The sequence below is a fragment of the Spermophilus citellus genome (assembly GCF_964194105.1).
Source record: "Spermophilus citellus genome assembly, chromosome: 10".
Lineage (NCBI taxonomy): Eukaryota > Metazoa > Chordata > Mammalia > Rodentia > Sciuridae > Spermophilus > Spermophilus citellus.
Window position 1 is genome coordinate 72,645,325 of NC_138197.1, and position 23,619 is coordinate 72,668,943.

At 53.6% G+C, this 23,619-nt stretch overlaps 1 protein-coding gene across 6 annotated transcripts; it reads right to left on the bottom strand.

Moving 5' to 3' along the window:
- Positions 1 to 137: 137 nt before the first annotated feature.
- Positions 138 to 22,108, bottom strand: RARG (retinoic acid receptor gamma). Of its 6 annotated transcripts, XM_081310405.1 has the most exons (11): positions 21,738 to 21,808; positions 20,985 to 21,051; positions 19,654 to 19,752; positions 15,793 to 16,118; positions 5,050 to 5,198; positions 4,725 to 4,866; positions 3,772 to 3,932; positions 3,400 to 3,576; positions 2,610 to 2,814; positions 1,989 to 2,147; positions 138 to 710 (listed from the first exon to the last, which is right to left on the bottom strand). In XM_081310405.1, the coding sequence occupies exons 4-11, from the start codon at positions 15,974 to 15,976 to the stop codon at positions 511 to 513; spliced, it is 1,377 nt and encodes a 458-aa protein (XP_081166531.1). In that variant the 5' UTR covers positions 15,977 to 16,118; positions 19,654 to 19,752; positions 20,985 to 21,051; positions 21,738 to 21,808; the 3' UTR covers positions 138 to 510. The 6 variants fall into 6 exon arrangements, with proteins under 6 accessions (XP_081166531.1, XP_081166530.1, XP_081166535.1 ...); XM_081310404.1 differs by lacking the exon at positions 19,654 to 19,752 and having other exon boundaries at positions 21,738 to 22,108; XM_081310409.1 differs by lacking the exons at positions 15,793 to 16,118; positions 19,654 to 19,752 and having other exon boundaries at positions 21,738 to 21,831.
- Between the last annotated feature and the right edge of the window lie 1,511 nt (positions 22,109 to 23,619).

Sequence of the window (23,619 nt, forward strand, 5' to 3'; positions counted from 1 at the left end):
GCCCCCATCCTGACCTGGCAAAAGGATGGGGCATCAGCGTGCACCAGCAGGTGCATCACACAGCATTAGGCACCAAGGGTAGGGGCGAGAAGGATGGGCTCAGCCCCTCCCCCCATTGCCCTTCTTTTGGTCTCTAGTGTTCCTTTTTTGCTCCCAGAACCCAAGCACCTGGCAGAGGAAGGGGCTATGGTATGGAAGGGTCTTCCTCCTGCCCTGGAGAGCCTAGGACACTGGCATCTGAGGGGCAGTGCTGAGATTTTAGAGTCCAGACCCAGGCTCACCCCCTCCGTCCTCTCTCCTGGTTGGGAGCAGGGCAGCCCCCCAGGATTGGAGAGGGAGCCAGTTAGAGCGGAAAAGGGATGAACACAGAGGCACCCCTGGAAACTTTGGCAAAACAAGGAGCTCATTGGAAGGGTGGGGAGAGGGCAGAGCAGGTCCTCCCCCAGTCACTAGTGGTGTCTGGGAGATGGTCAGTCTGCTGCCTGGAGCCCAACCCCACAGAGGGGGAGGTCAGGGGCCCTGGTCAGGCTGGGGACTTTGGTCTCCTTTGCCCTGGCCCCTGGGAGTCTCATCCTCGCTGGAAGCCTTGGGCTGGGGACCAGGCTGCGAAGAATCGTCCTCAAACATTTCAGGGTTCTCCAGCATCTCTCGGATCAGTGGGGGCATTGGACCTGGAATCTCCATCTTCAGGGTAATGGCCCTTTCTGCTCCTACAGGGAGAAGCAAAGAGGCTCAGAGAGGTAGAAGTACATGGTGCTTGGGGCTGCCTCCTTAAACTTTCTCAACTGGCCCATGACTCTCCTTTGGGCATGCGCAGCCTGGTCTGGGAACTCCTACCTGGTCTTCTCTGCCATACCTACTGCCCATTTGTCTCATTCTTTCAGGATGTCTTCTTTTTTTCTTCCTTCTTTCTCTCTCTCTCTCTCTCTCTCTCTCTCTCTCTCTTTTTTGGCAGTACTGGGGATTGAACCCAAGGGCACACATCCCCAACCCTTTTTACTTTGGGACAGTTTCTGAGCCTGGCTTGGAATTTGTGATCCTCCTGCCTTAGCCTTTTGAGTTGCTGAGATTACAGGTTATGTAATGACCTTGACCCACTATAGAACTATATTTTTCTTTTCTTTACTTTTTTTGTACTGGGAGCTAATTTTTTTTTTTTTTTTTTTTTTTTTTTTTTTTTTGGTATGGGGATTGAACTCATTGAACTCAACCACTGAGCCACATCCCCAGCCCTATTTTGTATTTTATTTAGAGACAGGGTCTCACTGAATTGCTTAGTGCCTCACTGTTTCTGAGGCTGGCTTTGAACTCTCAATCCTCCTGCCTCAGTCTCCTGAGCCTCTGGGATTACATCCGGCTGTACTGGGAGCTATTGAACTGTATTTTCCTTTTCTTTCTTTCTTTCTTTTTTTTCCCCTTGTTTTGTACTGGGGATAAACCCAGGGATACTTTACCACTGAACTACATTCCAATATATATATATTTTTAATTTATTTCAAGTCAGGATCTTTCTAAGTTGCTGAGGTTGACCTCAAATTTGTGATCCTCCTGCCTCAGATTCTGAAGTCAATGGGATTACAGGTGTGTGCCACTGTGCCCAGTTCAGTAGTGAATTTTTAGTTCACATTTTTAAACACATTGAGAACCAAATCATTTAGTCCTCACAGTTAGTTTATATAGTAAGCATAATCCAGTTTACAAACATCAAAACAAGGTACAAAAAGTAAAGGAGATGCTAGGGGTATAGCTCAGTGGTAAAACATTTGCCTAACATGCACAAGACCATGGGTTGATCCCCAGCACTGCAAAAACAAATTTTTAAAATTGCCTAAAGTCTTCTCACTAGGATGTATGTGGCCAAACTAAGAATCTAATGTAAGTCACCTGATTCTCAATCACTCTGTTCCTGTCTCTGCCTGTCCAGCTGTATGACCTAGAAGACCTGCAGCTCTAGGAACACAGACAGGGAGGGCTCACTCATGACTAACCCTTGGTGCTGATGCCCCGGAGGTCGGTGATTTTCATAAGCATCCTTGGGAACATATAGGGCTGGCTGGGCCTCCGGCGCCGGGCATATAGCCTCAGGGCTTCCAGCAATGGCTCCTGCAGCTTGTCTACTTTTTCAGGTTCCTCCAGGTCCATGCGGTCTATGAGGACAAACACAATGGAGTGAGAGAGAAAGGAAGAGAGGATGAGTATACAGTGACACATTTCTAATCCCCAATCAGTCCTGCCCTGTTGCTTCTAGGTCCCAAACTGTCCCATCAGTCTTTCTCCTGTTGTTCCTGAGCCCTACCAGGATCTCTCTCCTGCTCTAATCCCTATGCCTTCTCCTGTTTAGCAAGGGGCTTTCTCTGGTAAATCCATCCAGCCAGATCACTATCTCAACACCAGTATTTAGGGGCTCCTCAGCTCCCCCTGGCTCTTCTCCCTTTTTATGTCCTATGTTCGAGGCTGCTAGGAAGTTTTACAGGATCTAAGTCTGTGTCTGGGGCCAAGGACAACAATTCCAAAAGAAGAGACCACCAAGACCTCCCACCTGGCCAGAGATCAGGTGTGGAATATGGTGGGAAAGGAGCCTGAGCAAACGCCAGGGGGCGCCTCCGCACCTCCACAGATGAGGCAGATTGCGCTAAGCAGTCCTGTCTCGGTGTCATCCATCTCCAGTGGCAGGAGCTGCCCAGCAAAGGCAAAGACGAGGTCTGTGAGGGGCCCAAAGCCAGCGTTGTGCATTTGGGTCCGGTTCAGGGTCAGCCCATCAGAGAAGGTCATGGTGTCCTGCTCCGGGGTGTACCTTGTGCAGATTCGTAGCATCTGCAGGTGGGGGCAGAAGGAGAGTTAGTGCTGTAGCAAAAGTGGATGGGTGGGGGCGGGGGGTTCATACAGGACAGGGAAAGAGGGAATGAATGGAAAATGAAGAAGTTAGATCCCCAAAAAATGCAACCTGGAACAGGCATGGGAAGGAAAGCAGAGAGGAGGAGGATCTGAGGGAGCCCCCCAGAAGGCAGGAGAAGGCAGAGCCTCCAGAAATCTAGGAATAGGTCCTAGGGGCAGGGCCTAAGACAAAAAGAGCTTGGGTTGCCAGGTATGGTGACACATGTCTGTAATTCCAGGGAATCAGGATACTGAGGCAGGAGGATCACAAGTTCACCGCCAACAAGGCAATGTGGCAAGATCGTTTCTCGAAATAAAAGTCTACTACTATAGTTCAGTAGTAGATTGCTTGTGTAGCATGTGCAAGGCCCCAAGTCAAGTAAAGGAAAGCGTGAGCTTGGGTAGAGGAGATGTGGGGAGTCCCAAATGGTTTTGGGGGAGATAAAGTAATCTTTTCGAAGCAAGGAATCATTGAAAGTTACAAATGAGGGTCAGGCTAAGGCAAGAACCATAGGCCTAAATTACCAAGATGTCCAGGCAGGCAGCCTTGAGCAGAGTGATCTGGTCAGCAATGCTGAGCCCTGTAAAGCCAGGCAACCTCTTGGCAAACTCCACTATCTTAATGATGCACTTGGTGGCCAGCTCACTGAACTTGTCCCACAGCCCCAGATCCAGCTGCACCCGGTGGTCTGCACTGGAGTTCTGCGTGGGAAGAGAAGGTTAGGATGCAAAGGCTACCCTGAAAGTTCCCTTCTCTCTGCCAATACCCCAAGCTCTCTCCTCTGTTTGCTGTAGCCCTCCTTGTCCCTAGTACCAGACCATGGCCTCCTACACATCCCTTAACCATTCCCAAAAGGCACAGTCCCTGCCCTCATTGGGGCTCTGCTCATTCCTCACCGTGGTGTACTTGCCCAGCTGGCAGAGCGAGGGGAAGGTCTCCTGATGGGCTTTGCTGACCTTGGTGATGAGCTCTTCTAACTGGGGGCTCAGCTCATAGCTGTCAGGAGACCCTTCTTCCTTGACCTCTTTTTTTTTCTTGTTCCGGTCATTCCGCACAGCTTAGGGGTGGAGGCACAAGGAGAGGGTCAGAACGATCAGGGACTCCTTTTAGATGTCCTCCCTCACCCTAACTTAATGTACTCAGTCCCTACCATGAATAGCTATTCCCTGGCACCCTAATTAGTGCCTCAGTTGCCCTATCTCATATGTTAGTTCCTATTCCCAGGCTGGCTCTCCCTAGCCCCACCCAGGGCCTGCAGCCCCTGCTCTCTCTCCAGGCCATTCGGCTCCATCCTGCCCTTCCTGTCACCCTGCAGGAGCTGGGGAGGGGGGGCAGGATATGCAGGCGGCAGGATATCCACTTATAGCCTTGGCAGCACAATGGGGGGGATGGAAAGGAGGGGCCACCCCAGATCCATCTCAGGTTCAGTCCTGGGAACAGCAGAAAAGAGTGAACCATCAGAGGGAAGCCCACTCCCCTGCCCCAAGAAGCAGGGAGAATGTGAAACCCCAATACCCATTGACTAATTCAAAGGAAGGGGGGCTGGGGATGTGGCTCAAGCGGTAGCGCGCTGGCTTGCGGCCCGGGTTCGATCCTCAGCACCACATACAAAGATGTTGTGTCTGCCAATAACTAAAAAATAAATACTAAAAAAAAACAAAGGAAGGGTTAAGAAGAGAGGAGAATGGGAAAGGGTAGAACCTCTTGGGTAAATGGAGCTAATCAAATAGGACTGGTCTGAGAGGAGACAACAGAGGTCAGGGAAGTGCGGGTGGCCAGAGGGAAGACAAGAAACCACAGGGCAGGACAGGACTGCTTCTGTCCAGACCAGTGAGTGATAGGAGCCTACCTTCCTTGGACATGCCCACTTCAAAGCACTTTTGTAGCCTACAGTACTGGCAGCGATTCCTGGTCACCTTGTTGATGATACAGTTTTTGTCACGGTGACATGTATACACCATGTTCTTCTGGATGCTGCGTCGAAAGAAGCCCTGGAGTTGGGGGGAAAGAAGACTGTCAATGAAGCAGGGTGCTGGGAATACCCCAGGCCTGCCCCAATCTATTAACCACCTATATGCAAAATAGCCCCTCTCCCAACACACGCTTACTCACATACAGCACCTGGGTCCCAGGTAACTAGAGATCCCCAATCAGCTCACCCCATATGTACACACCTTGCAGCCTTCACATGAGCTGACCCCATAGTGGTAGCCAGAGGACTTGTCATTGCACACGAAGCAGGGCTTGTAGACCCGAGGAGGTGGTGGGGGTGAGGGCGAGCTGGGCACCATCTCCTCTGAGCTAGTGCTCTGTGTCTCCACCGCTGTGGGGGCAGTGATGTGAGGGTCAGGGGAGGGCCCCCCAGACCTCCAAGCCTCCCTATCACCACCACCCCCATGCCCACTCCTCCCTCTGGCCACTGGTGATAGCCATCACCAACCCACCCCTGCACAGCTCCTCCACAATAATGCCAGCCCTAGCCCTACATGATGCTGTTCAATTCTCCAAATTCCAGACCAAAGCCGTCCTAGAAGTTAACTTTTTTGGGCCTCTGATTCCCCCTATTATAATATGGGTGGGGTAGAAGAATTAGGGCCCTGCAACTCTGACTTCTCATGACTTTCTGTCACTCTGGAAGATCCTTTCAGGTAGCTGGCTTCCTACCACCCTCCCTCTGGAGGGGTGGGGGTGATGGCAATTGATGTGGGGGCAGGTAAGACAATAACAGGCCACCTACAGCAGGCACTGGCTGGATGACCTGCTGGGACACTCCGAAATGAGAACAGGATCTCATTTCTTTCAAGTAGTACAGGTGATTCTTGATCTTTCCCCGCAACCTCAGCCCCCAAAATAACTACCAAAGTCCTTTTCTCCAGAAGTCCCTGAGACCATGGACCATGAGAGTACAGGTGTCAGGAAAGTAAGTCAGAGGACAGGCCTGATTTCACACCTAAAGGAACTGAAGCCATGAGAGGTGACAGAATGGGCTCAGTGCCACAATGCCAGCTCATGGTGCAGGTACGGCTCTCAGGTGCTCTGACTAGACTTAAGTGGCCATGAGCTGCAGAAGCTGAGGCAGGAGACAGAGGTATTTGCTCAAATTTCTCAGGTCTAGAAGCTGTTGGGGAGAGTCTGGTGACGTTGGGTAAACAGAGCTAATGGGGGAGGGAAACTATCTCTGGACCCTCTCTCAAGCTGTCTTCATCCAGAACTGCCTCTGAAAGTACCCCATTGCATTTCACAAGCTGGAGGATGCACTCTGTGCAGGAGGCTGCTGAGTAAATCCTGTTGAGTATGTGGCTGATTTGATCTGCAGAGGCTCAGGATATCTGTAATATTTTCAGTCTATAGGACCTATTACCTAAACCTGGAGGGTCCAAATTATTTCAAGCACCTCCCTAAGGAGTATCACATGAACCCACCTCATGAACACCTTTCTCCTAACAATCTGAGCCCAAATGGTCACAAGTTTGCCCCAGTGCAGCCAGAAGAACAGAAGAATTGTCCTAAGCAGGGGTTCCAGGCCACCTACAACTGCCCCACAGGCAGGAAGCCCTCCCCACCCCCCAAAACACACACACACACACACACACACACACAAAATTAGCATAAGAATCCTGCTGGAGTGAGATTCCCCAAAGAAAAAAGGGAGGGGGAGAAGAGTGTCAGAAGACTATTCAAAACTGGGGGGGGGGGGACTCTAGGAGAGACTGGTGCTGAGAGATGTGGGGAGGGATGGAATGCCTTTCAGGACCTCCCCTCACCCCCTACCCCCCACCCCCCACCCCCCACCCCCGCCCACCCGGGTGTCCTCCAGGGGTAAGTGTCCTGCCCACAAGCCTGTACGTGGGGTGGTGCTTTCTCCGGTGCTGCCACCCTCCCTGCCCGCAGAGCGCTGCCTCATTTCCTCTTGCGCAAGGGCCTGGGTGCGGTCAGACTGGCATGGGGCAGCGCCAGCCAATTATAAGACTGGGGGCCCCAGGGACACCACCCCGGGGCAGCTTTTCCCATTTAAGTGGTACTGTCACCATTCTCTCAACACCCCTCTAGCATATCATATCCCCCAACCCTAAAGTTCAGTCCAGTGGCTCTGAGGTCAGTCTGCAAGTGGAGAGCTGGGAAGCAAATGAGGTCTATCCCTTCTCTGCCCAGGGCTGAGACCCCACCAGGGATGCTGCTCTAAGGCTGGGCAGGGGCCCCTGCTGGGGAGGCAGGGGTGGGCTCTGTGTTTTTCTCCTTTTAAAGCCCAAATTGCTGAAATTGAGGAAATTCCTGGCCAGGCTGAGCGGAGCTTCAAACAAACTCTTTATAACCGGCTGTAAATGCTCCCAGCTGCGAGGCCCAAAGTTGAGTAGCCTAGACTCCCAATCTAGCACACACCTCCTAGGAGACATACACATTCTCACAGGCCAACACCACACAGGGCACAGAGACAGACATATTAACAAGGGCTCCTTTAACCCCGCCCCGATCCTGGCACAGAGGAACTCACAAACCCGCATTCAGGCACTAACTCCAGTCACACCGTGGAGTGGATGACAAGTCACAAGGCTGACACACAACACCCAGCACTTGGCTACACATTTACAAGTGCACAGCTCTACCACCAAACACAGCAGCCTGCCAGCAGAGCACCAGGACACCAAAGCCTGGAAGCTTGCACAAAGACACAGTGCTCCCCTCTCTAAACCCTCTCTGAAAGTTGCGTGGAGACAGGTCTAAGACCGGCTTTGTAAACCCACCAGGATCCCAGAGGTCAAAATTATTAGTCCAAATTGAATGCAACAACACCCTGCCTGCGTAGTCCAAGGGGCTTTCAGGGGCCTGAATAAGGATTGGGTCCTCTGCCCAGCCCCCATCCCTCCAAATCCCTCCTGGAAGATTCTTTGCCCCTCAAAACATCCCCCTCAACATATCCCAATTCCCCATCCCATTGGACAATGAGAAGCTTAACAATTCACAAAGCTTTGGTGCAAAGCAATAGTTCCATGCTTTCTCCACCCTTTAAATGGCACTCTTTAATTCTTGCCCCGCCCCACCCAAAGTACGGTCTCCTGTTTGCCACCTCCCTCTTCCAGTTTCCCAGTTGCTAAATCTGAGCAGCTCTGCCCTGGAACCAAAAGACGAAAGAAAAAAAAAAAATCTGAACTTGTAAACAGCGCAGCCGAGTGCCAAGGAGCGAGGCGCGTTGGCCGGGGCTCGGTGACCCGGCGTGCGCACTCCCCCTGCGCCAGCCGCCCCGCCCCGCCTGCTGCCCGCCCCTTTCCAGCGTGCCCCCAAGCCCCGGGTCCCCCAGCCCAGCGCACCCGGACTGCGAGCGCAGTCCCAGCCCCAGGTAAATTTGGGGGGTGCTCCAGGCTCTCCTCCCGGCCCCTCCCCACGCCCTACCCCCGCCAGGCACTGCGGCCCAGGCTTCAAAGCCGCCTCTCATCTGGACTTCATTTTTACTGCCTCTCAGTCCCCAGCTTTTTATTACCGCTCTAGAAAGGGGTTCCAGGGCCCCACGCCTGGCATCTTCCATTTCACAGTGGGGGAAGGTGGATATTTGGGGACTCTAGTCGTGCCATTCTCCTGCTACTGTCATCTCCAGGCCACCCCCCCCCCATCACACACCCAGACTTTGCTTTAAACTTTTCGCTTCCTGCTGTGTGTTGGAGTCATTGAAAAAGTTATTTCTCTCATACAACCCAATAAACGTTTTCAAGCTTTTTTTCTTTTTAAAAGCTGTGGGGGGGGGGCAGAGCCCACATCCTACCCTCTTACATGCATAACCCCTAGCACTCCACACGCAGGGCACACAGGATGCACTCTGGGACACAGCACTTTCCAAAACCGCCCCCGCAGCCACACAGGGGCACACACCCTCCCAGCCTCACGCCACAAACATCCCCACACAGGGCCATGCAGATCTGCCAACACAGTCTGAGAGCGACAGTGCGCTGAGACCCCCTACTCCCACACCCACGTTACCAACGCAAGGCGCACACCAGGGAGTCACACGCTCTGCAAATAATATTTTTTACACTTCCAACTTCGCACATGGACATTATAAATGCCATCCGTGGTTTTAGGTGCCATATCCAACCTGGACCAGAACCTGGAGGCATAAACTACCAACACACCTCGGTCTCTCCCTATCTCCAGGAACTCTGGAGTGCATCAAGGACAAGTCCTAGCTAATCACCCACCGTATAAACTGCACACATTCTAAACACTACTGCACACACGCAAAGGAGACGCTGAAGCCCCCGCATTTAAAGGGACAGTACTTCACATAGAAAGGACCAGAATCTCCACTTGCACCCCAGTTCCAACCTTCACACACGGAAAGGGTAAGCCTCAAATTTTCTTGCACCCCAAACCCAACCCCCGGGCTCGAGTACCTACATTGCAGACTGGCGGGTTGCGGCCAGGCAAAAGACTCAAGTCCGGCGAAACAGGAGCTGCCGGTGGCTCTGCGCAGCAAGCCGGCCCCGGGCCCGGCCGCTCCATACAGCCGTCGCGGACCCGGGGCAAACGATTCCATGCAGTCGTACATCGCGACCCGGCTTGGAGGGAAGCTGGGTGCTAGAACACCAAGGACCCGCAGCCGACTCCCCCTCCTCCCCCGGCGGCGCCCCGCTCCTGGAGGGGGGGAGGGGGAAAGGCTAGCATAGGGCGCTGGGCTGCATGGGGGGTAAGGGGAGGGCGGGGGAGAGGGGGATCCCCAGCAAGGGTAAGGGACTGGGCGGGGCGCAAAGCCCGGGCTGCCGCTTCAGCTGGGTCCCGCTCACTCTGGGCGTCTCAGCAGCTAGTACTGGGGAGACCTTTTGTAAAAGCAAAGCCTGGAAGGGTGGGGGGTGGGGCTTGGAGAGCGAAGGGGGCCGGGCACCAAGATGAGCAGAGCTAGGAGCGCTCACACATACACATACTATACTCGCTGCGCTGCGCGCGCCCTTGCTCAGACCTACAGCCATCCACTCATGCATTTATCTTGGCAGGCAGCACGCATTTGCAAAAATGCAATAGCTCACATGCATGTCTGCACGCACACAAATTCATAGGTGCACACATTTGTGCAAACCCATGTGGCTCGGGAGAATGCTTGTAAATATTCTTTCTCCACAGCCTGGAAGCTTTGCACGCATTTGCACTTAGGCGCGTGCCCAGATCGGGGTTGGGGGAAGGAGTGGAGAAACCATGCACACGCATTTCCTTTCATAGGATTCTCCCGCTTTCCTCAACCCTTCCTTTTTCACACAAGTTAATACAGGCAGGGGTGTTAAGGATGACTGGGAGAGGAGAACGTGGAGATCCTCCGCACGCTGCAGCTCTCCAGAGGACCTGCACTACCTCCACCCCCCCTCATTCCCAGGCCTGGCTCCTCCCTCTCCCTCCGCGCGCGCACTTCAGGGCCGAACCGTACATTCCTGCGGCTCGGCGCGCGCTGCCTCCTCCTTCCTTCCCGTTCACCCCACCCCCGGTCCAAGGGCCGGAGCGCGCTCCCGCCGTGAACTCTCCGGGAACCCCCCTCGGGGCGGGTGGCCGGGCGCGCTCACCTCCTTCTGACCCGGCCCCGCCCCGCCCCGCCCCGCCCAGGCCGTCGCCAGAGCCGCTGCGGAGTCCCCCCCCTCCGCCCCCTCCAGCACAGCGGAGAGTCCACCCTTCCAAGCCTAAGCTGTCCTCCCTCCGCTGCGTCCTGGGCCGACTCCCTTCAAGTCCCCGAAGCCCCATCCCGCGACTGACACTCCCTGAGCGCCTCCACTGCCTCTCTCAATGCCCTCTTTTAGAATCTAACTTCACTTTCAGAGCACAAAACTACCCCAAAATTGTCCATACCGGGCCAACTGCGCCTTAGATGAAACTGCCCCCTAAATGCCAATCCCCCCAAGTTTCTAACGTGCCAGGTGCCCAAAGGGTCAATGCCCCCTACGCTGTTGATCATTATTTTCAGGGTCATTTATTCCCCCACCATAGACAGTTAACTGCCCCCTCCTCCCTTCAGCGCCACACTACGTGCCCTTCTGAGTTTCAAGGGCCGCCTCACTGTTCCCTTAGTCGCCCCTTCCGGCACTGGGCGCTCCCGCCGGACAGAGATGGGGATTAGGGGGCGGGGGTTTGGCCACGTCAAAAGTTTGCCCTTGCTGGGCCGGGCCGAATCGGGGACCCTGGCCCCGGGACAGCGCCAGCGGCAGCGACTCCCGGAAACCACCCCCTCCCCCGCGCCCCGCCCGCCGGCCGCCCGGCCGCCCGGCGGGCCGGCCCAGCCGGCTCTGTCAGCGCCGCTCACACGGGGAGCGCCGGGGGAGCGGGAGCGGCACCCGGCCCGACCCCTTTCCCCGCCTGGCGGCTGTGGCTGGGCAAGGGCGGGGCACGTTTTTCCAAGAATCTGTTGTACCGGGTGGGGGGACGCACTGGGGTGCTGCAGGAGTGGGGCGCCTGTTGGAAGAATAAAGAACAGGAAGGGGTGCCAGAGTAGGCAGGGAAGGCGGGAGCGGGGGAGGGGCCCGGGTGGCTGCCAGGGACTGAGGGGGGCAGGGCTGTGAAGTAGGGCCTGAATTGTGGAGGGGGGGCTGAGATGGCACGGCTGACGAGGGTCGGGGGCGCGGCTTGAAGCAGGAATGGAGAGGGAATGCGGGGCTCTTCCAACCCAGGGTGAGCTTCCCCTTTCATGCTTCAACCTCAAACACCCCATTTCTGAGTCCATCCCCACAATGAAAAAGAAAAAAGAGGGGATGGGCTTCTGAATCAGAATATTGCCAGCGCAAAAAAAAAAAAAAAGTGCAAAATGGGGGGTACCCCCAAAACAAGGGGAAAGAGCCCTGCTTAGTCAACTTAAGGCTGTCAGCTGTCCCTCCCGCCCCCCTTTTCCCCTCCGAAATCTGAAAGGTCCCAATTAAGTCAGGCCTGCCTGGTTGGTAATTAGAACCAGAAGTGGCCAGGCCACAGGGAGGGAGGGAGGGAGGGAGGGAGGAGGGCACCGGAGGAGGGGGAGGAGGGCTCCTGGAAGCCATGAGTCCTCTACAGCCCCCCTTTTTCCTCACCAAATGCACCCCACTCCTCACCACCCCATCTGTGTGTGCTACCCAGACATTGCAGGGAGAAGGGGCCTTAGATCTAGGCTATGTGGGTATCAGGCACATTCTTCTCATCAACCCCAACCCCCCATTCTGGATAGGCAGTATAGCCTTGGGTAGAAGGCAAGATGGGGGGATCTAGTGCCCCCTCTTTTCCCCATGGTTTCCCCAGCCCCTTATTGCAGCAATTAGACCCATTAGCCTTCTAGCATTTCATGGGAACCAGATGTTCTCCGCCAGCCTGGTGGAAGTATGAGGGGGGGCTGCTGCCTGACTCACCCCTTTCCTATGATCCCCACCACCAGGGCACCCCTGCTCCTAGCTAGATACCCACAAAGGCCTGGCCCCAGAGGCAAAGACAGTATACCCCTCACACACTTACAAGGCCCTTTGCATTCAGACCCTAGCAAGGTCTCCCCATCAGCCCTACCACCCTGGCAAGGACAAGTTTGGCCAAGATTGGGGAAGAACCCAGGACAACTAACTCCATATACATCCCTACCCCGGCCCACCCTGCCACCTTCTGGTTGAGGCTTGAGGATCTCTGGCTCTGAATCCCTCATGCTAAATTTTCCTTTTCTTCCAAAATCCTCCCTCAAAAAACCAAAGAAGGGGCATTTCAAAGGGAAGCAGGCTCCGCCCAGAAGGGTAAGTCCTAACAGTGGAGTCCCACCTGAAGGGCAATGGGAGGGGTCTTTGAAGGAGGAGGGGGCAGCAGAAAAAGGAGGGGATAGGGAGGTGTGAATAAGGGACGAGCAAGGATGTGAGGAGCGCTGGGCAGGATGGGGGCTGGGACTGGGTAGGGGGCCAGGAGAGGGGGGTGCAGCCTGGGCCCCAGCAGCGGCGGCTTGCCCAGCTCCCCCCGCCAGAGAGGTTTCCTGTTGCAATCAAAGCCCCGTTTGTGTCGGCCTGAAGCTGGAGCCTGAGCCGGAGGAGGAGAGACCAGTAGGGGAGGGGAAGGAGGCAGTCACTGGGGTTTTTCCTGGAGGAGGCCTTGCTGCCGCCTAGCTTATCGCCACCTTTACCCACCCGCTTGCTCTCCTTGCTCCTTCTCCCAGTGCCTGGCTCTCTCTGACCCTCAACTTTTCTGCCTGTGTAGCTGCCCTTCATCTTGTTTTGGTCTGGGGGTCCTTCTTCAGTTCCTTTTTCAGTAGGACTCCTTTTCTCTCTGTTCCAGTTTGCCCTCAGTTTCCCCACATGTGGCTCCCTTCCCCAGGGATAGTGATCCCATGGCTAGGGCAATTATCACCAGGTTCAAAGGAAAAATATCCAGGTTCCGGGTACCACAGTTATCTCCTCAAGACAGGAAGGAGAGCAATGCTTCCCTTCCCTACTTTCCCTCCCAGCACACTCTGTTCCCTGTAGTCCTGATAAAGCAAATATACAACACACAATGTCCACAAACAGAGAGATACACGGGGACATGGACACCATGCATTTCATGCATATGCATGTGTGGTACGCATGCGCACACACAGCCTTCTGTTTTCCATGCGCACAGGCCCATGCTTGCCTCTATCTCAGCAGTACATGCTCCCCTCACCTTTCCCCTCCTCCACTGTACAGTTCTAAGTTCTCTTTCACCCACTGAGGCCAGAAGAGAGCCCCAAGAAGGGAAGCAAGACTCAACAAGGATGTCCCTGAGGTGCAGGGAGACTCTACAAAAAGATCTGAGAGTCAGCCCTAGGGAGAAGTTTCAGGCTCCTTCCTCATTCTATGTGAGAGAGAGGGTGATCCAGAGGGTAAAAGAGTGATGAGAGAGGCAGACTCAAGGTAAGGATGGTTTGGGCATCAGATTTAGCACTCTAATCCCTCCCTATTAGATGGCCCTAGCCAAAAGGGACAGCATGTCAGAGAAATGAGAGATGGCACTCTTGCCCTTCAGTTATTCTCCCATGGGAGGTTTCTGAGAGCCCAAATACCATCATCTCCCTTGTACTAGCACTAGAATCTGTGTGTTCCACCCCCACACAAGCTGTCTGGACCCAAGCCTTCCTCTCTTCCCTACCCCACCTGCCACCTCCCTGCCCAGGCCTGTCCCTCCATGCAGGCCGCACCCTCCCCAGCTACCTGCCCTGGTTGTGGCTCCTCCCTCAGACTTCTCCTTTCAGCCCCACTACTTCAGAGAAGCCTTTGGGGTTGGTGCCCCTTCCCCTACCTTGATCTCCCTTTACATCCTGACCTTGGCCTCCATGTGTTCAGGACACAGAGACAAAAGTCAACAGTCAACGTCACTGGGGACTGGCCATTGACTCTCAGCATTCTTCCCACCCTCGTTTTCTTTCTCCTCTCCCCCTTTACCTCAATTCCTTTAGTTGCCTCTCCCAAAATGTGGAAAAATCAAGTCCCCAGAGATATAGTTGTATGGTTTTCTACAAGTACATTCACAGGGAGAGAGGGTGGTTTCTTTCCACTTCCCCCAATCCCTAGGACAGATTCATGGGGTGAAAATAAGGTAGGGGAAAGCCCAGTTGAAGTTTCCAAAAAGGAGGCTTTGTGCTCTCTCATTCACCTGCATGCTACTCAATAAGTCCTGCTGGACTACAGACATGCCACTGGCAGACCTCACCAAACACCAGACACACCGTCAGCGGCCCTATTAAATACCTCCTCTCTCCTCACACTGACTCTTTGTTGCACATACTGGAATTCTGTACATGAGCAGAGTCTCAGGGAGATGCTGCACACACATAACTACATATGGTTGGGGATACACACATCTTCTCCAAATGAGCACACTCCAGAGGAGCTGTCAGTCCAGTCTAGTGCATACGCAATCCTCTCAGTGCTCCCTCCTGAGGGCAGGACCCTTTTCTTCCACTTCAGCCTCTGAGCTTATTAAGCTTATACAGCTATAAAGGCTGTGTCTCTTCTCACCTGCCTCCCTTTCTCTTTCTCTCTCCTCCAGTCACCTTCCCCTCTCTTCAACTGAGGTCGTCTCTTCACTAGCTTACCTGCTGACTTTTTACCCCTCAGAACTGTAGCCCACCCTCCAGCTCATGGGCACCTTCACCTGTAATGGTCTGGCCAAGAGGAACAATGACCAAGTGGGCAGAGAGGGGTCCCTGAGGAAGCAGGGGAAGCCCAAGCCTTGCCTGCTGTCAGCACTCAAAGGCTTAACCCAAAGAAGGCAAGCCTGGGGGACAAGCAGAGATCTGCACAGCACGCAGGCACTATGCCAGACCTGGAGGGAGGGGAGGAGTCCAGAACCATGTGGCTGGAGGAGAGGATACTTCTGGAACACCCCCTCCATCTCTCTGGATGGCTTATGGTACACCTTTTTTCATGGCTGATTCTAATCTCTCCAGAACCTAACAGAAGAGTCTCCTGATACCACACATCTTTAGGCATCTGTGACTAGGTTTCTTTCCTCCCTTTGCAGCCTCCAAACAATCTTACCTCTTGATCACAGAGCCAACTGACTGGCCTCCCAGATCCCCTGACTTCCCAGTGTGGTCCCTCATCCTTCCAACTGCATGCAGGCAGCAGCCTCAGACTACACTAGACTGCACCAGGGGCTGTCCACACAAAGGTGCTCCGTCTGCTAGATGACAGACAGGGGCCATGTTTAGACCTCTTGATTTTAGACCTGCTACTTCACCATCCTGTTTGAACAGAAGAACTCTCATTTGCAAACATTTCCCTTCAGTCCACATCCAAACCCCCTCCTCACCACCACTACTGCTCTTCACTGCTTTCCACTACTGCGTTGGACCACACCTCCACCTTTTCACCCAGCTCCCTCTCTCTCTAGGTCCCCGCCCACCTTCCTAACAGGGATGCCAGTGTTCTACATCTTCCACCCTCCAGATACCCTCTTGTTTCCATTTGCCCTTATCCCCCCAAATCCCTGAGACTCACACAGAGAGGCCATCTCCTTGGGGAGGTCAGGCTGGCCCAGGCCCCGGAAAGTAGGGCTCAGCATCTCGAATGGTGGAGACCCCCTGAGTGCCCCTGGGAAGGCAAAGGGGAAGCCTGCCCCTGGGTAGCCAGATCCACGCCCCAAGGCACCAGCCACAAAGAGTCGCTCCTTATTGGTAGCCATGGCAGCTGCGATGTGGGAGTCCCCCGGGGTCTGCAGTGGGCGGGGGTAGTCTTCAGCCACAGCCCCCGCCCATGCCCACTGCCCTGGCCTGGGAGGCTCCGTGCCCACCCTGCCTGGCCTGCCCACTGGGTCTCCAAGGATCCTAAAGAGAAAGAAAGATGAGAGAGTGATCACTCTGAGGTCCCAAGCCCCATGGCCCGCCCTCAGTGCAGTGCCTACACTGCCCTAGCTCAGGGCCCTTTTGTGTGGTCGAGAGGGAAGGGAGGGAATTGTACAGGCTCTGAGAAACTCTTCAGATTAGTTCCAGGGAGGAGTAAACAGGTTGTAAGGTGAATTAACAGTCTGAGGACTTCTGGTGAAGAGGCCTCCTTGACTGAGAAGTGATCATAAAACACACAGCTGGGCTGGACATCTGACTTAACCCTCATACCACACTAATTCCATGAAGTAGGAATTATGATTCCCATTTTAGAGATGAGAAACTGAGGTTAAATAACTGGCTTAAGATCACATGGCTATAAGTGGTGGCACAGAGATTTAAACTCTCAGGCCAGAAGTTATAGATCAGAGGTACAGTACTTGCCTAGTATCTATGAGACCCTAGGTTCCATCCCCAGCACGACAAAACAAAAAAAAAAAAAAAAAAAAAAAAAAAACCCACAAACATATCTCTGTTGTAACTTTGGAGCCCTACACCTCACCTTTCTAGAGAAGAGTATGGTGATCCTCCCGCCTCAGCCTCCTGAATTGTTGGGTTTACAGGCTTGTGTTACCTCACCGAAATATCATTTTTAAAAAATGGCTGGGCTTAGCCAGGGTGCAGTAGCACACACCTATAATCCTAGCCGTTCAGGAAGCTGAGGAGAATGTCGAATTCAAAGCTAGCCTCAGAAAAAGTGAGGTGCTAGGCAACTCAGTGAGATCCTGTCTCTAAATAAATACAAAATAGGACTGGGGATGTGGCTCAGTCGTTGAATGTCCCCGAGTTCAATCCCTGGAACCTCCCCCACCAAAAATGACTGAGTTTAGCTGGACACGGTGGTGCATGCCTATAATCCCAGTGACTTGGGCAGCCTGAGACAAGGGAGATCACAAGTTTGAGGTCAGCCTCAGCAACTCAGTAAGACCCAGTCTCAAAATTTAAAAAATATAAAAAAGTCTGGGGATACGTTTAGTGGTTAAGCACCCCTGGGTTCAATAAAACACAGACTCTTTTTTGTTTTTATTTTTTAATTTTTTAAAATTGTAGATGGACATAATATCTTTGTTTTATTTATTTTTTTAATGTGGTGCTGAGAATGGAAACCAGTGTCTTACACATACAAAGCAAGTGCTCAACCACTGAGCTACAACCCCTGAATTCTGTTTTTTAATTATTATTTTTATTTTTTGGTACTGGGGATAGAACCCTTTAGCACTGAGCTACATCTCCAGCCCCTTTTTTTTTAATTTTTTTATTTTGAGGCAGGGTCTCTCTAAATTGCTGAGGCTGGCCTCAGACTTGTGATTCTCCCGCCTCAGTTTCCATAGTCACTGGAATTACAGTTGTGTACCACTGTGCCTGGCTAGGAGCCCAGACTCTGGAGCCAGACTACTGAACTGACATCCCTACCACTTGCTAGTTGTGGGGCTTTGGATGAGTTAGTTAATCTCTCTGCCTCAGTTTCCTCATATGCCATTGGGAATAAAAACAGAGGCCAGCCACAATAAGGTTATTGTGAGGATTCAACAATTTAACATGTGTAGAATGCTTAGGATAATACAGAGCACATTCTAAGGGCTATGTAAATATATCATTTATCTTAGTATCTTCTCTTCCTCCATACTTTTCTTTTAATCATTTCCTTCCTTCTCTAGCTTCCTCAATATTCCTTCTTCCTTCCCCTTCTAAATCTTTCTCTGTCTCCAATCATTGCTCAATCCTTAAGCTTTCTCTTGTACCCTCTCCTTCAAATCATGGATATTGAAGGACCACCACTATGTGACAACTATGATGCCCCAAAACTCCTTGTTCTGGGTATAGCTCAGTGGGCAGAGTGCTTGCACAAGGCCCCCGCACTGCCAAGACAAAATAAAAAATTCCTTGTCCTCAGTTTACTTTGCTTCTCCATCTCTTTTTTTTTCTTTCTTTTTTTTTTTTTTTTTTTTTGGTAGCAGGGATTGAACTCAAGGAGGGGCACTCAACCACTAAGCCACATCTCCAGCCCTATTTTGTATCTTTTTTTTATTTAGAGACAGTGTCTCACTAAATTGCTTAGCGCATGGCTTTTGCTGAAGCTGGCTTTGAACTTGGGATCTTCCTGCTTCAGCCTGTGAGCCAGTGAGCCGCTGAGATTACAGCTGGGAATACAGGTGGGTACCACCTAGCCCGGCTCCACCTCCTTTTCATTCTTATCTCTGGGCTGCCTATTTCTGAAAGCTCTCTCTGCACCCTCTCCCTCAAACATAGCTTTTCACCTAAAATTTTTTGTTTTTGTTTATTTGTTTTGAAGTACTGGGGATTGTACCCTGGGCTTTGCTAATGCCAAGCAAGTTCTTTGCCACTGAGTTACATCCCCAACACTTTTTTTTTCTCTCTCTCTCTCTCTCTCTCTCTCTCTCTTTTTTTTTTTTTTTGGTACTGGGGATTGAACTCAGCGCACTTAACCACTGAGCCACATCCCCAGTCTCTTTTTGTATTTTATTTAGAGACAGGGTCTCCTTGAGTTGCTTAAAGCCTTGCTAAACTGCTGAGGCTGACTTTGAACTCACATTTCCGATCCTCCTGCCTCAGCCTTCCAAGCCGTTGTTGGGATTACAGGCGTTTTAGTTACTCTGTCCCAGCTCAAGAAGTTTTTTAACCTGAACCCAGGAAATAGGAAGAAAAGCAGGGAGAGGGAGAAATGGGAATCTCAGGATTGGCAGGTGGTTCCTCTCCTGATACTCTGGAAGGGGAAAGGCTGGCTTTCCCAGGAGCCCTAGAACCACCTACTTCTCAAGGGAGTTGAAGGGCTGGGGAGGGAGAGTCCACCCCAGCCTAGGTAACTCTACCAGCCAGAACTATAATAGAATAACAGGAAGAAAGACAGAGAAGGACCAAAAGAATGAAACACACAGAGCCCACGGGGTGGCAGGCACAAAGGTAGGCAAGAGGCTTTTCTGCATCTATTTCCATCAGTATTTGCTTCTAGTACCAATACCTCTCAGTTCTAGTTTATACCTCTGCTCTTTTTCTTTCTTTCCTTCTCTGTCTACCTTGGCCTCAAGCCCTAAGTAAATTGTGATGGAGGTTACAGGAACTCAGCCTCCAACACCATTATCCTATCCAGCTTAAGCGGACCCTGTACCTCACCAGGCACGACCCATACCCCCAGGACCCTTCAACTCTTTAGCCAGTGTTTCATCAGGCCCTAAAAGTCTGAGCTCTGAGCCCCTAGGCTCCCCCTCCTTTTCCTTCCCAATTCCATAAGGTCCTCATCCCTGGTTAAGCCCAGGTGGAGCCAGGAGTCCTGGGCCCCTGAGGCCCCTGGGCCATAGCTCAACAGGCTGGGCCGCATTCCAGGTGGATTAACCCCTCCAATGCCAAGGGTAAGAGGCTAGCAGAGCACCCACCCACCCCCCTCTGCCAGCTGCCCCAGCCTCTGCTTAGACTAGGGATGGGGCTCTCTGCTTCAACTCCCATTATCTTTGTCACTCACCTAGAGATTGGAAACAGACCTTAAAAGTAGGATAGAGAACTTCAGCAGGGGGTCCCACAGAGGGATGCTCAGACTCCTAGTTCTCACCAAGGAAGGAGGCTATAAAAGAGCAAAGGACAAGCCGACTCTCCCTGGACTTCCTCCTATACTACCTCAGAGAATGCCCTGGGAATCCACTGAATAGAAGAAGGGGACAGAGAATCCTCCCCTCTTTGAGCATCAGTCTATCTACCTAGGCTGGGAAGGGAAGAGAAGGTCTTCAATTAGGGTAGAGGAAGACAGCAAGGAATTAAAGACAGTGCAAAGTAAAAGGAAATCCTAAACAAGGGCCCTAGATGCTTGGTTCTTTGGGGGACCTGTGGAAAGGAGAGAACACTTCTCTCCTCCAGATGCCACCTCAGATAGAGGGAGGGGCAACTGACTAGGAGAAAGGGGCTCTTACAATGCTGCCTCTTAGAGCTGAGGTGGAGTTGAGGGGAGGGCATGGATGAAGGGGGCTGCCGGATGGAAGGGGGTGTCTCCTTGTTGCCCTGCCCGCTCCAGAGCCTGGAACAAAGCTGCTCTTGTCGGCTGCTCTCCACCCGCTGCCCCCCCTCCCCTCTGTATAAACACGACCACCTTTTTCCATGACCCCATCTCCAGGCTGGGCAAAGAACCCAGGCATCCTTTGCTTTAGCTGGGGCCTTCTGTCTACTCACCAGGAGGCAGCAGTGGGCCTAGTTTCCTTGGCCCTATGCCACTCTTGGGGGAGTCCAGACCCTTGAGTCTCCACCTCTCATCCCCAGGTGCCCTCCCTCCACCCCACTGGCCCCAGGGAGGGGCAGTGCCTAGGAGGCAGGCAGGCAATGCCAGTGGAATGTGTGTGGGCATCGGAGGGCACGGGCAGGGTGGGGCAGGGGGGGAACTGGAGGTGCCAGTTAGGTGGCTTTCTGAGCCAGGGGTGGGGGTGTGCCGGGTTTGGGGGGAGTGCCCTGTACTGCCTACCAGGCTCTAAACCACTGTGTGTGTGTGTGTGTGTGTGTGTGTGTCTGTCTGTCTATTTGGGATACCCAAGTTCCAGGCACCCTGCACACACTTTCCACCCCACCTTCTCCCCTGTCTTCTCTCTACTTCCCTCAAGGATATGGGACACTGGCTGTAGTCCTCAACCCCAACCCAACATTTAAGGAGTGATCTTAAGGGCTGCTACCTCAGATTTCAGGACTGTATCCCAGCTGCCCAGGACATAAGTCCTAAAATGGGACAAATATTTCAGCTTCTTGCCATATAGACCCCTCCTCAGGCTTCCCTGCCCAGTCCCAACCATCATCACCAAGCGTGTATATTCTTACCCTCTGGCCACCTGTAGAGATTCCCTCCTACATATTGGGTCAGGTTGAGGGGACTGGGCTGTAAGTGCTGAAGACAGAAAGGCAGCGTCAATGGGACTCCAAGACTAGGACTCCTGGCTCCCTGTTCCAGTATTCCTGCTCTTCTTTTGTTCCATTTGGGCTCCCCTTACTGCAGAGGATCCCCCACTTTGTTACAGGGAATCCTGCACTGGCAGTTCAAGGAAATTTCACAGGCCCCTCTCCTCCCTCCAACTCCTAGACCCAGGCAGCCAAGACCACTTGCTAAGCCAACCTTTCTTTGCCCTTCTGATGTCCAAGCTGTGCCATTCTACTGGGGAAGGAGGAACTCACCAGCTTGAACCATCAAATCCACCCCTTAGAGCCCGGAGGGCCTCTGTCTCTTCCCACTGGAGGGAATCCCAGTCTTCTCTCACATTCCAAGCACAAGAGAAGGGCAGATGCCCCTCTGCCTGCAGACTCTTCCCCAAACTCTCTCCCTGCACTACTCACCCAATTCAAGGGCAGATAACCCATCCCATCCCCAGCCTCTCTAAAATCTTCCCATTCCTTTCTCACATCACAGCTGACCCCAGTCGGGGCAGAAAGGCCCCTCAAGTCCTACAGACAGCTTGGCCAGCCCCGGCAAGGAAGGGACCAGCGTGGCTGCGCAGCGCCGCCGCCCCCAGCCCACCTCAGCGGAGGACCCGGGCGTCCGCGGGCGGGCGGGCGAGCCGGCTTCCCCGCCTGACTCACCTGGAGGGGGAGGGCGGGGAAGGGAGGCCGCGGAGCCCCGAGGTCCCGGCGTCGGGCGGTCTCCGGGAAGGAGCGTCGCGGTGTCAGGGGCTCGCAGTAATGGGGGGCGCCAGGGGGGGCACGGCTCTAGGCTGGGACTGTCCCGGGGCCTCTTGGAGCCCGCCCGCCCACGTGACCGCCCCAAAATATCCGACACATTTTCTCCCAAACCGCACACTGACTCTGCAGGCGGGGACACGGAAAATATTTTCTTTCTTTTTCTCCCTCCCTGCCCCCCCCACCTCCCTCCCTGCCCGGCTCCCTCCTCCTCCTCCCGCCCTCGCTCCTCCCTCCCCTGCCGCCTGCCCCTGCCCGGCTCCCTCCTCGGTGCCCTGGGGCTGGGGGGCGGGGGGTTGGGTGAGGGGGCTGGGCGGGGCGGCCCTGGACGCCTGGGTCTGTGCCCCTCCCATTTGCTGGGCTTCCCTGGCTCCATCCCCAAGGAGGCCGGGCAAGGCTGGCAGGGGAGGTCGGTGTCCTCAACCCCGTGATGCCAGCCCTTTCTCTCTGGCGCTTTTCCCCTTTCTGCCATTTGGGGGGACTAGATGAGTTGTCTTTGGCCGGGCTGTGTTCTGAAAGGCCAGTGTCTAGTACCTCCCAGGATAAGCAATGGGGACTGTGTCCACGTCCTCCTAAGTGTGGAGTGAGTGATGGGGCAGAAGTATGCTGGAGCTGAAGCTGATATCCTTACCCTTTGCTTATCCTCCACCTGCAGGTCTCCCCCTTGCCTCCGCAGTCCTTTGCCCCAGGAGAGAACTGGTTTAACTAGTGAGGGTTGTAGGGGTACTGAGACATGGGTTCATAGACCTCCTCCTCACCCTGCCTGAAATAAACTTCAGAAGTTGGAGCACTTGGGTCCCTTGCTGCCGATATTGTCCCCACCTTTAGGATTTGGTTTGGAGCAGTGGGAGAAAGGCAGGATGATCTGTAGCTGGGAGTGGGAGGAGCCTTGGGTTGGGTGTGAGGGAGAAAGCCCAGGCTGAGGGCGTGTCTGCCTCAGCCCTCCAGGCCTGCCTGGCTGCCTGGTAGATGCGCCACGAATATTGTTGACTGTGGGTCTCTGGAAGCCCAGAATCAGTGTCTGTGTCTGATGGGACACACGTGAGACTTCAACTGACCATCACAGACTGACTCTTCACCTAGAGTGGGAACCCAGCAGTTTCATTCTATTCTGCTGAGCACAGAACCAGAGAAAAGAAGGGATCTGAAGTCCAAGGTCTATGCACAGACCCTAAAGGCTCCCACAGGGACTGAGGTTGGGAGAGAGGAAGAGGAGAAAGGAAACTTTATAGGGGCTAGTCTAGGTTCTAGCCCAAAGGAACCTTCCCCAGCAACACTCCCAGGGTGGCCAACACCTGGGGCATGGGCTCCTGAGTCATGTCACATTTTCCATACAGGAATTACTCTGCTCTGTCCTCACTTCTTCCTTGGGGACCAAGTATCCTCCCTCCTGGGAAAGGCCACTTTTGGTAGCCAGAGTTAGGTGAAGGAGAGAGGAAAAGAAGAAGCATGCTATGTCTATCTCAGGAGACCAGAGATGTCATTGGGGGTGAAGACAAGCCCTCCCTTTCACTCCAGAGCTGGGGAGAGCTGGGAATAGGTACTCCAGGGTCCCGTCCCCAGGTGGCCTGGCTGCTGTTGACTTTGCTGGTTACCCTGGGAGCAGCTCTTAGCAATGTGGGAACGGCGGCTGTCAGGGAGTTGGACCCTGGTGTCCAGGCTGGGGTGGGATGGCACCCTGCCTGTGTCGAAGGGATCCTGCCAAAAGACTGTAAAGTTAACCCCTCCTGCCTTGTCCTGATGGTGCCTGGGGGAAGGAGGGCGGGCCCAGTTGTGGTTTGGGAAT

Bases quoted from the DNA above. Each gene is read 5' to 3' on its own strand.
- RARG (XM_081310404.1), bottom strand. From the start codon at position 15,976: ATGGCTACCAATAAGGAGCGACTCTTTGTGGCTGGTGCCTTGGGGCGT. The intron at 3,933-4,724 runs GTAGGCTCCTAT...TCCACCCCTAAG, and splicing joins AGTGGGCATGTCCAAGGAAG to CTGTGCGGAATGACCGGAAC. The intron at 2,148-2,609 runs GTGCGGAGGCGC...TTGTCCTCATAG, and splicing joins AATCTGCCTCATCTGTGGAG to ACCGCATGGACCTGGAGGAA.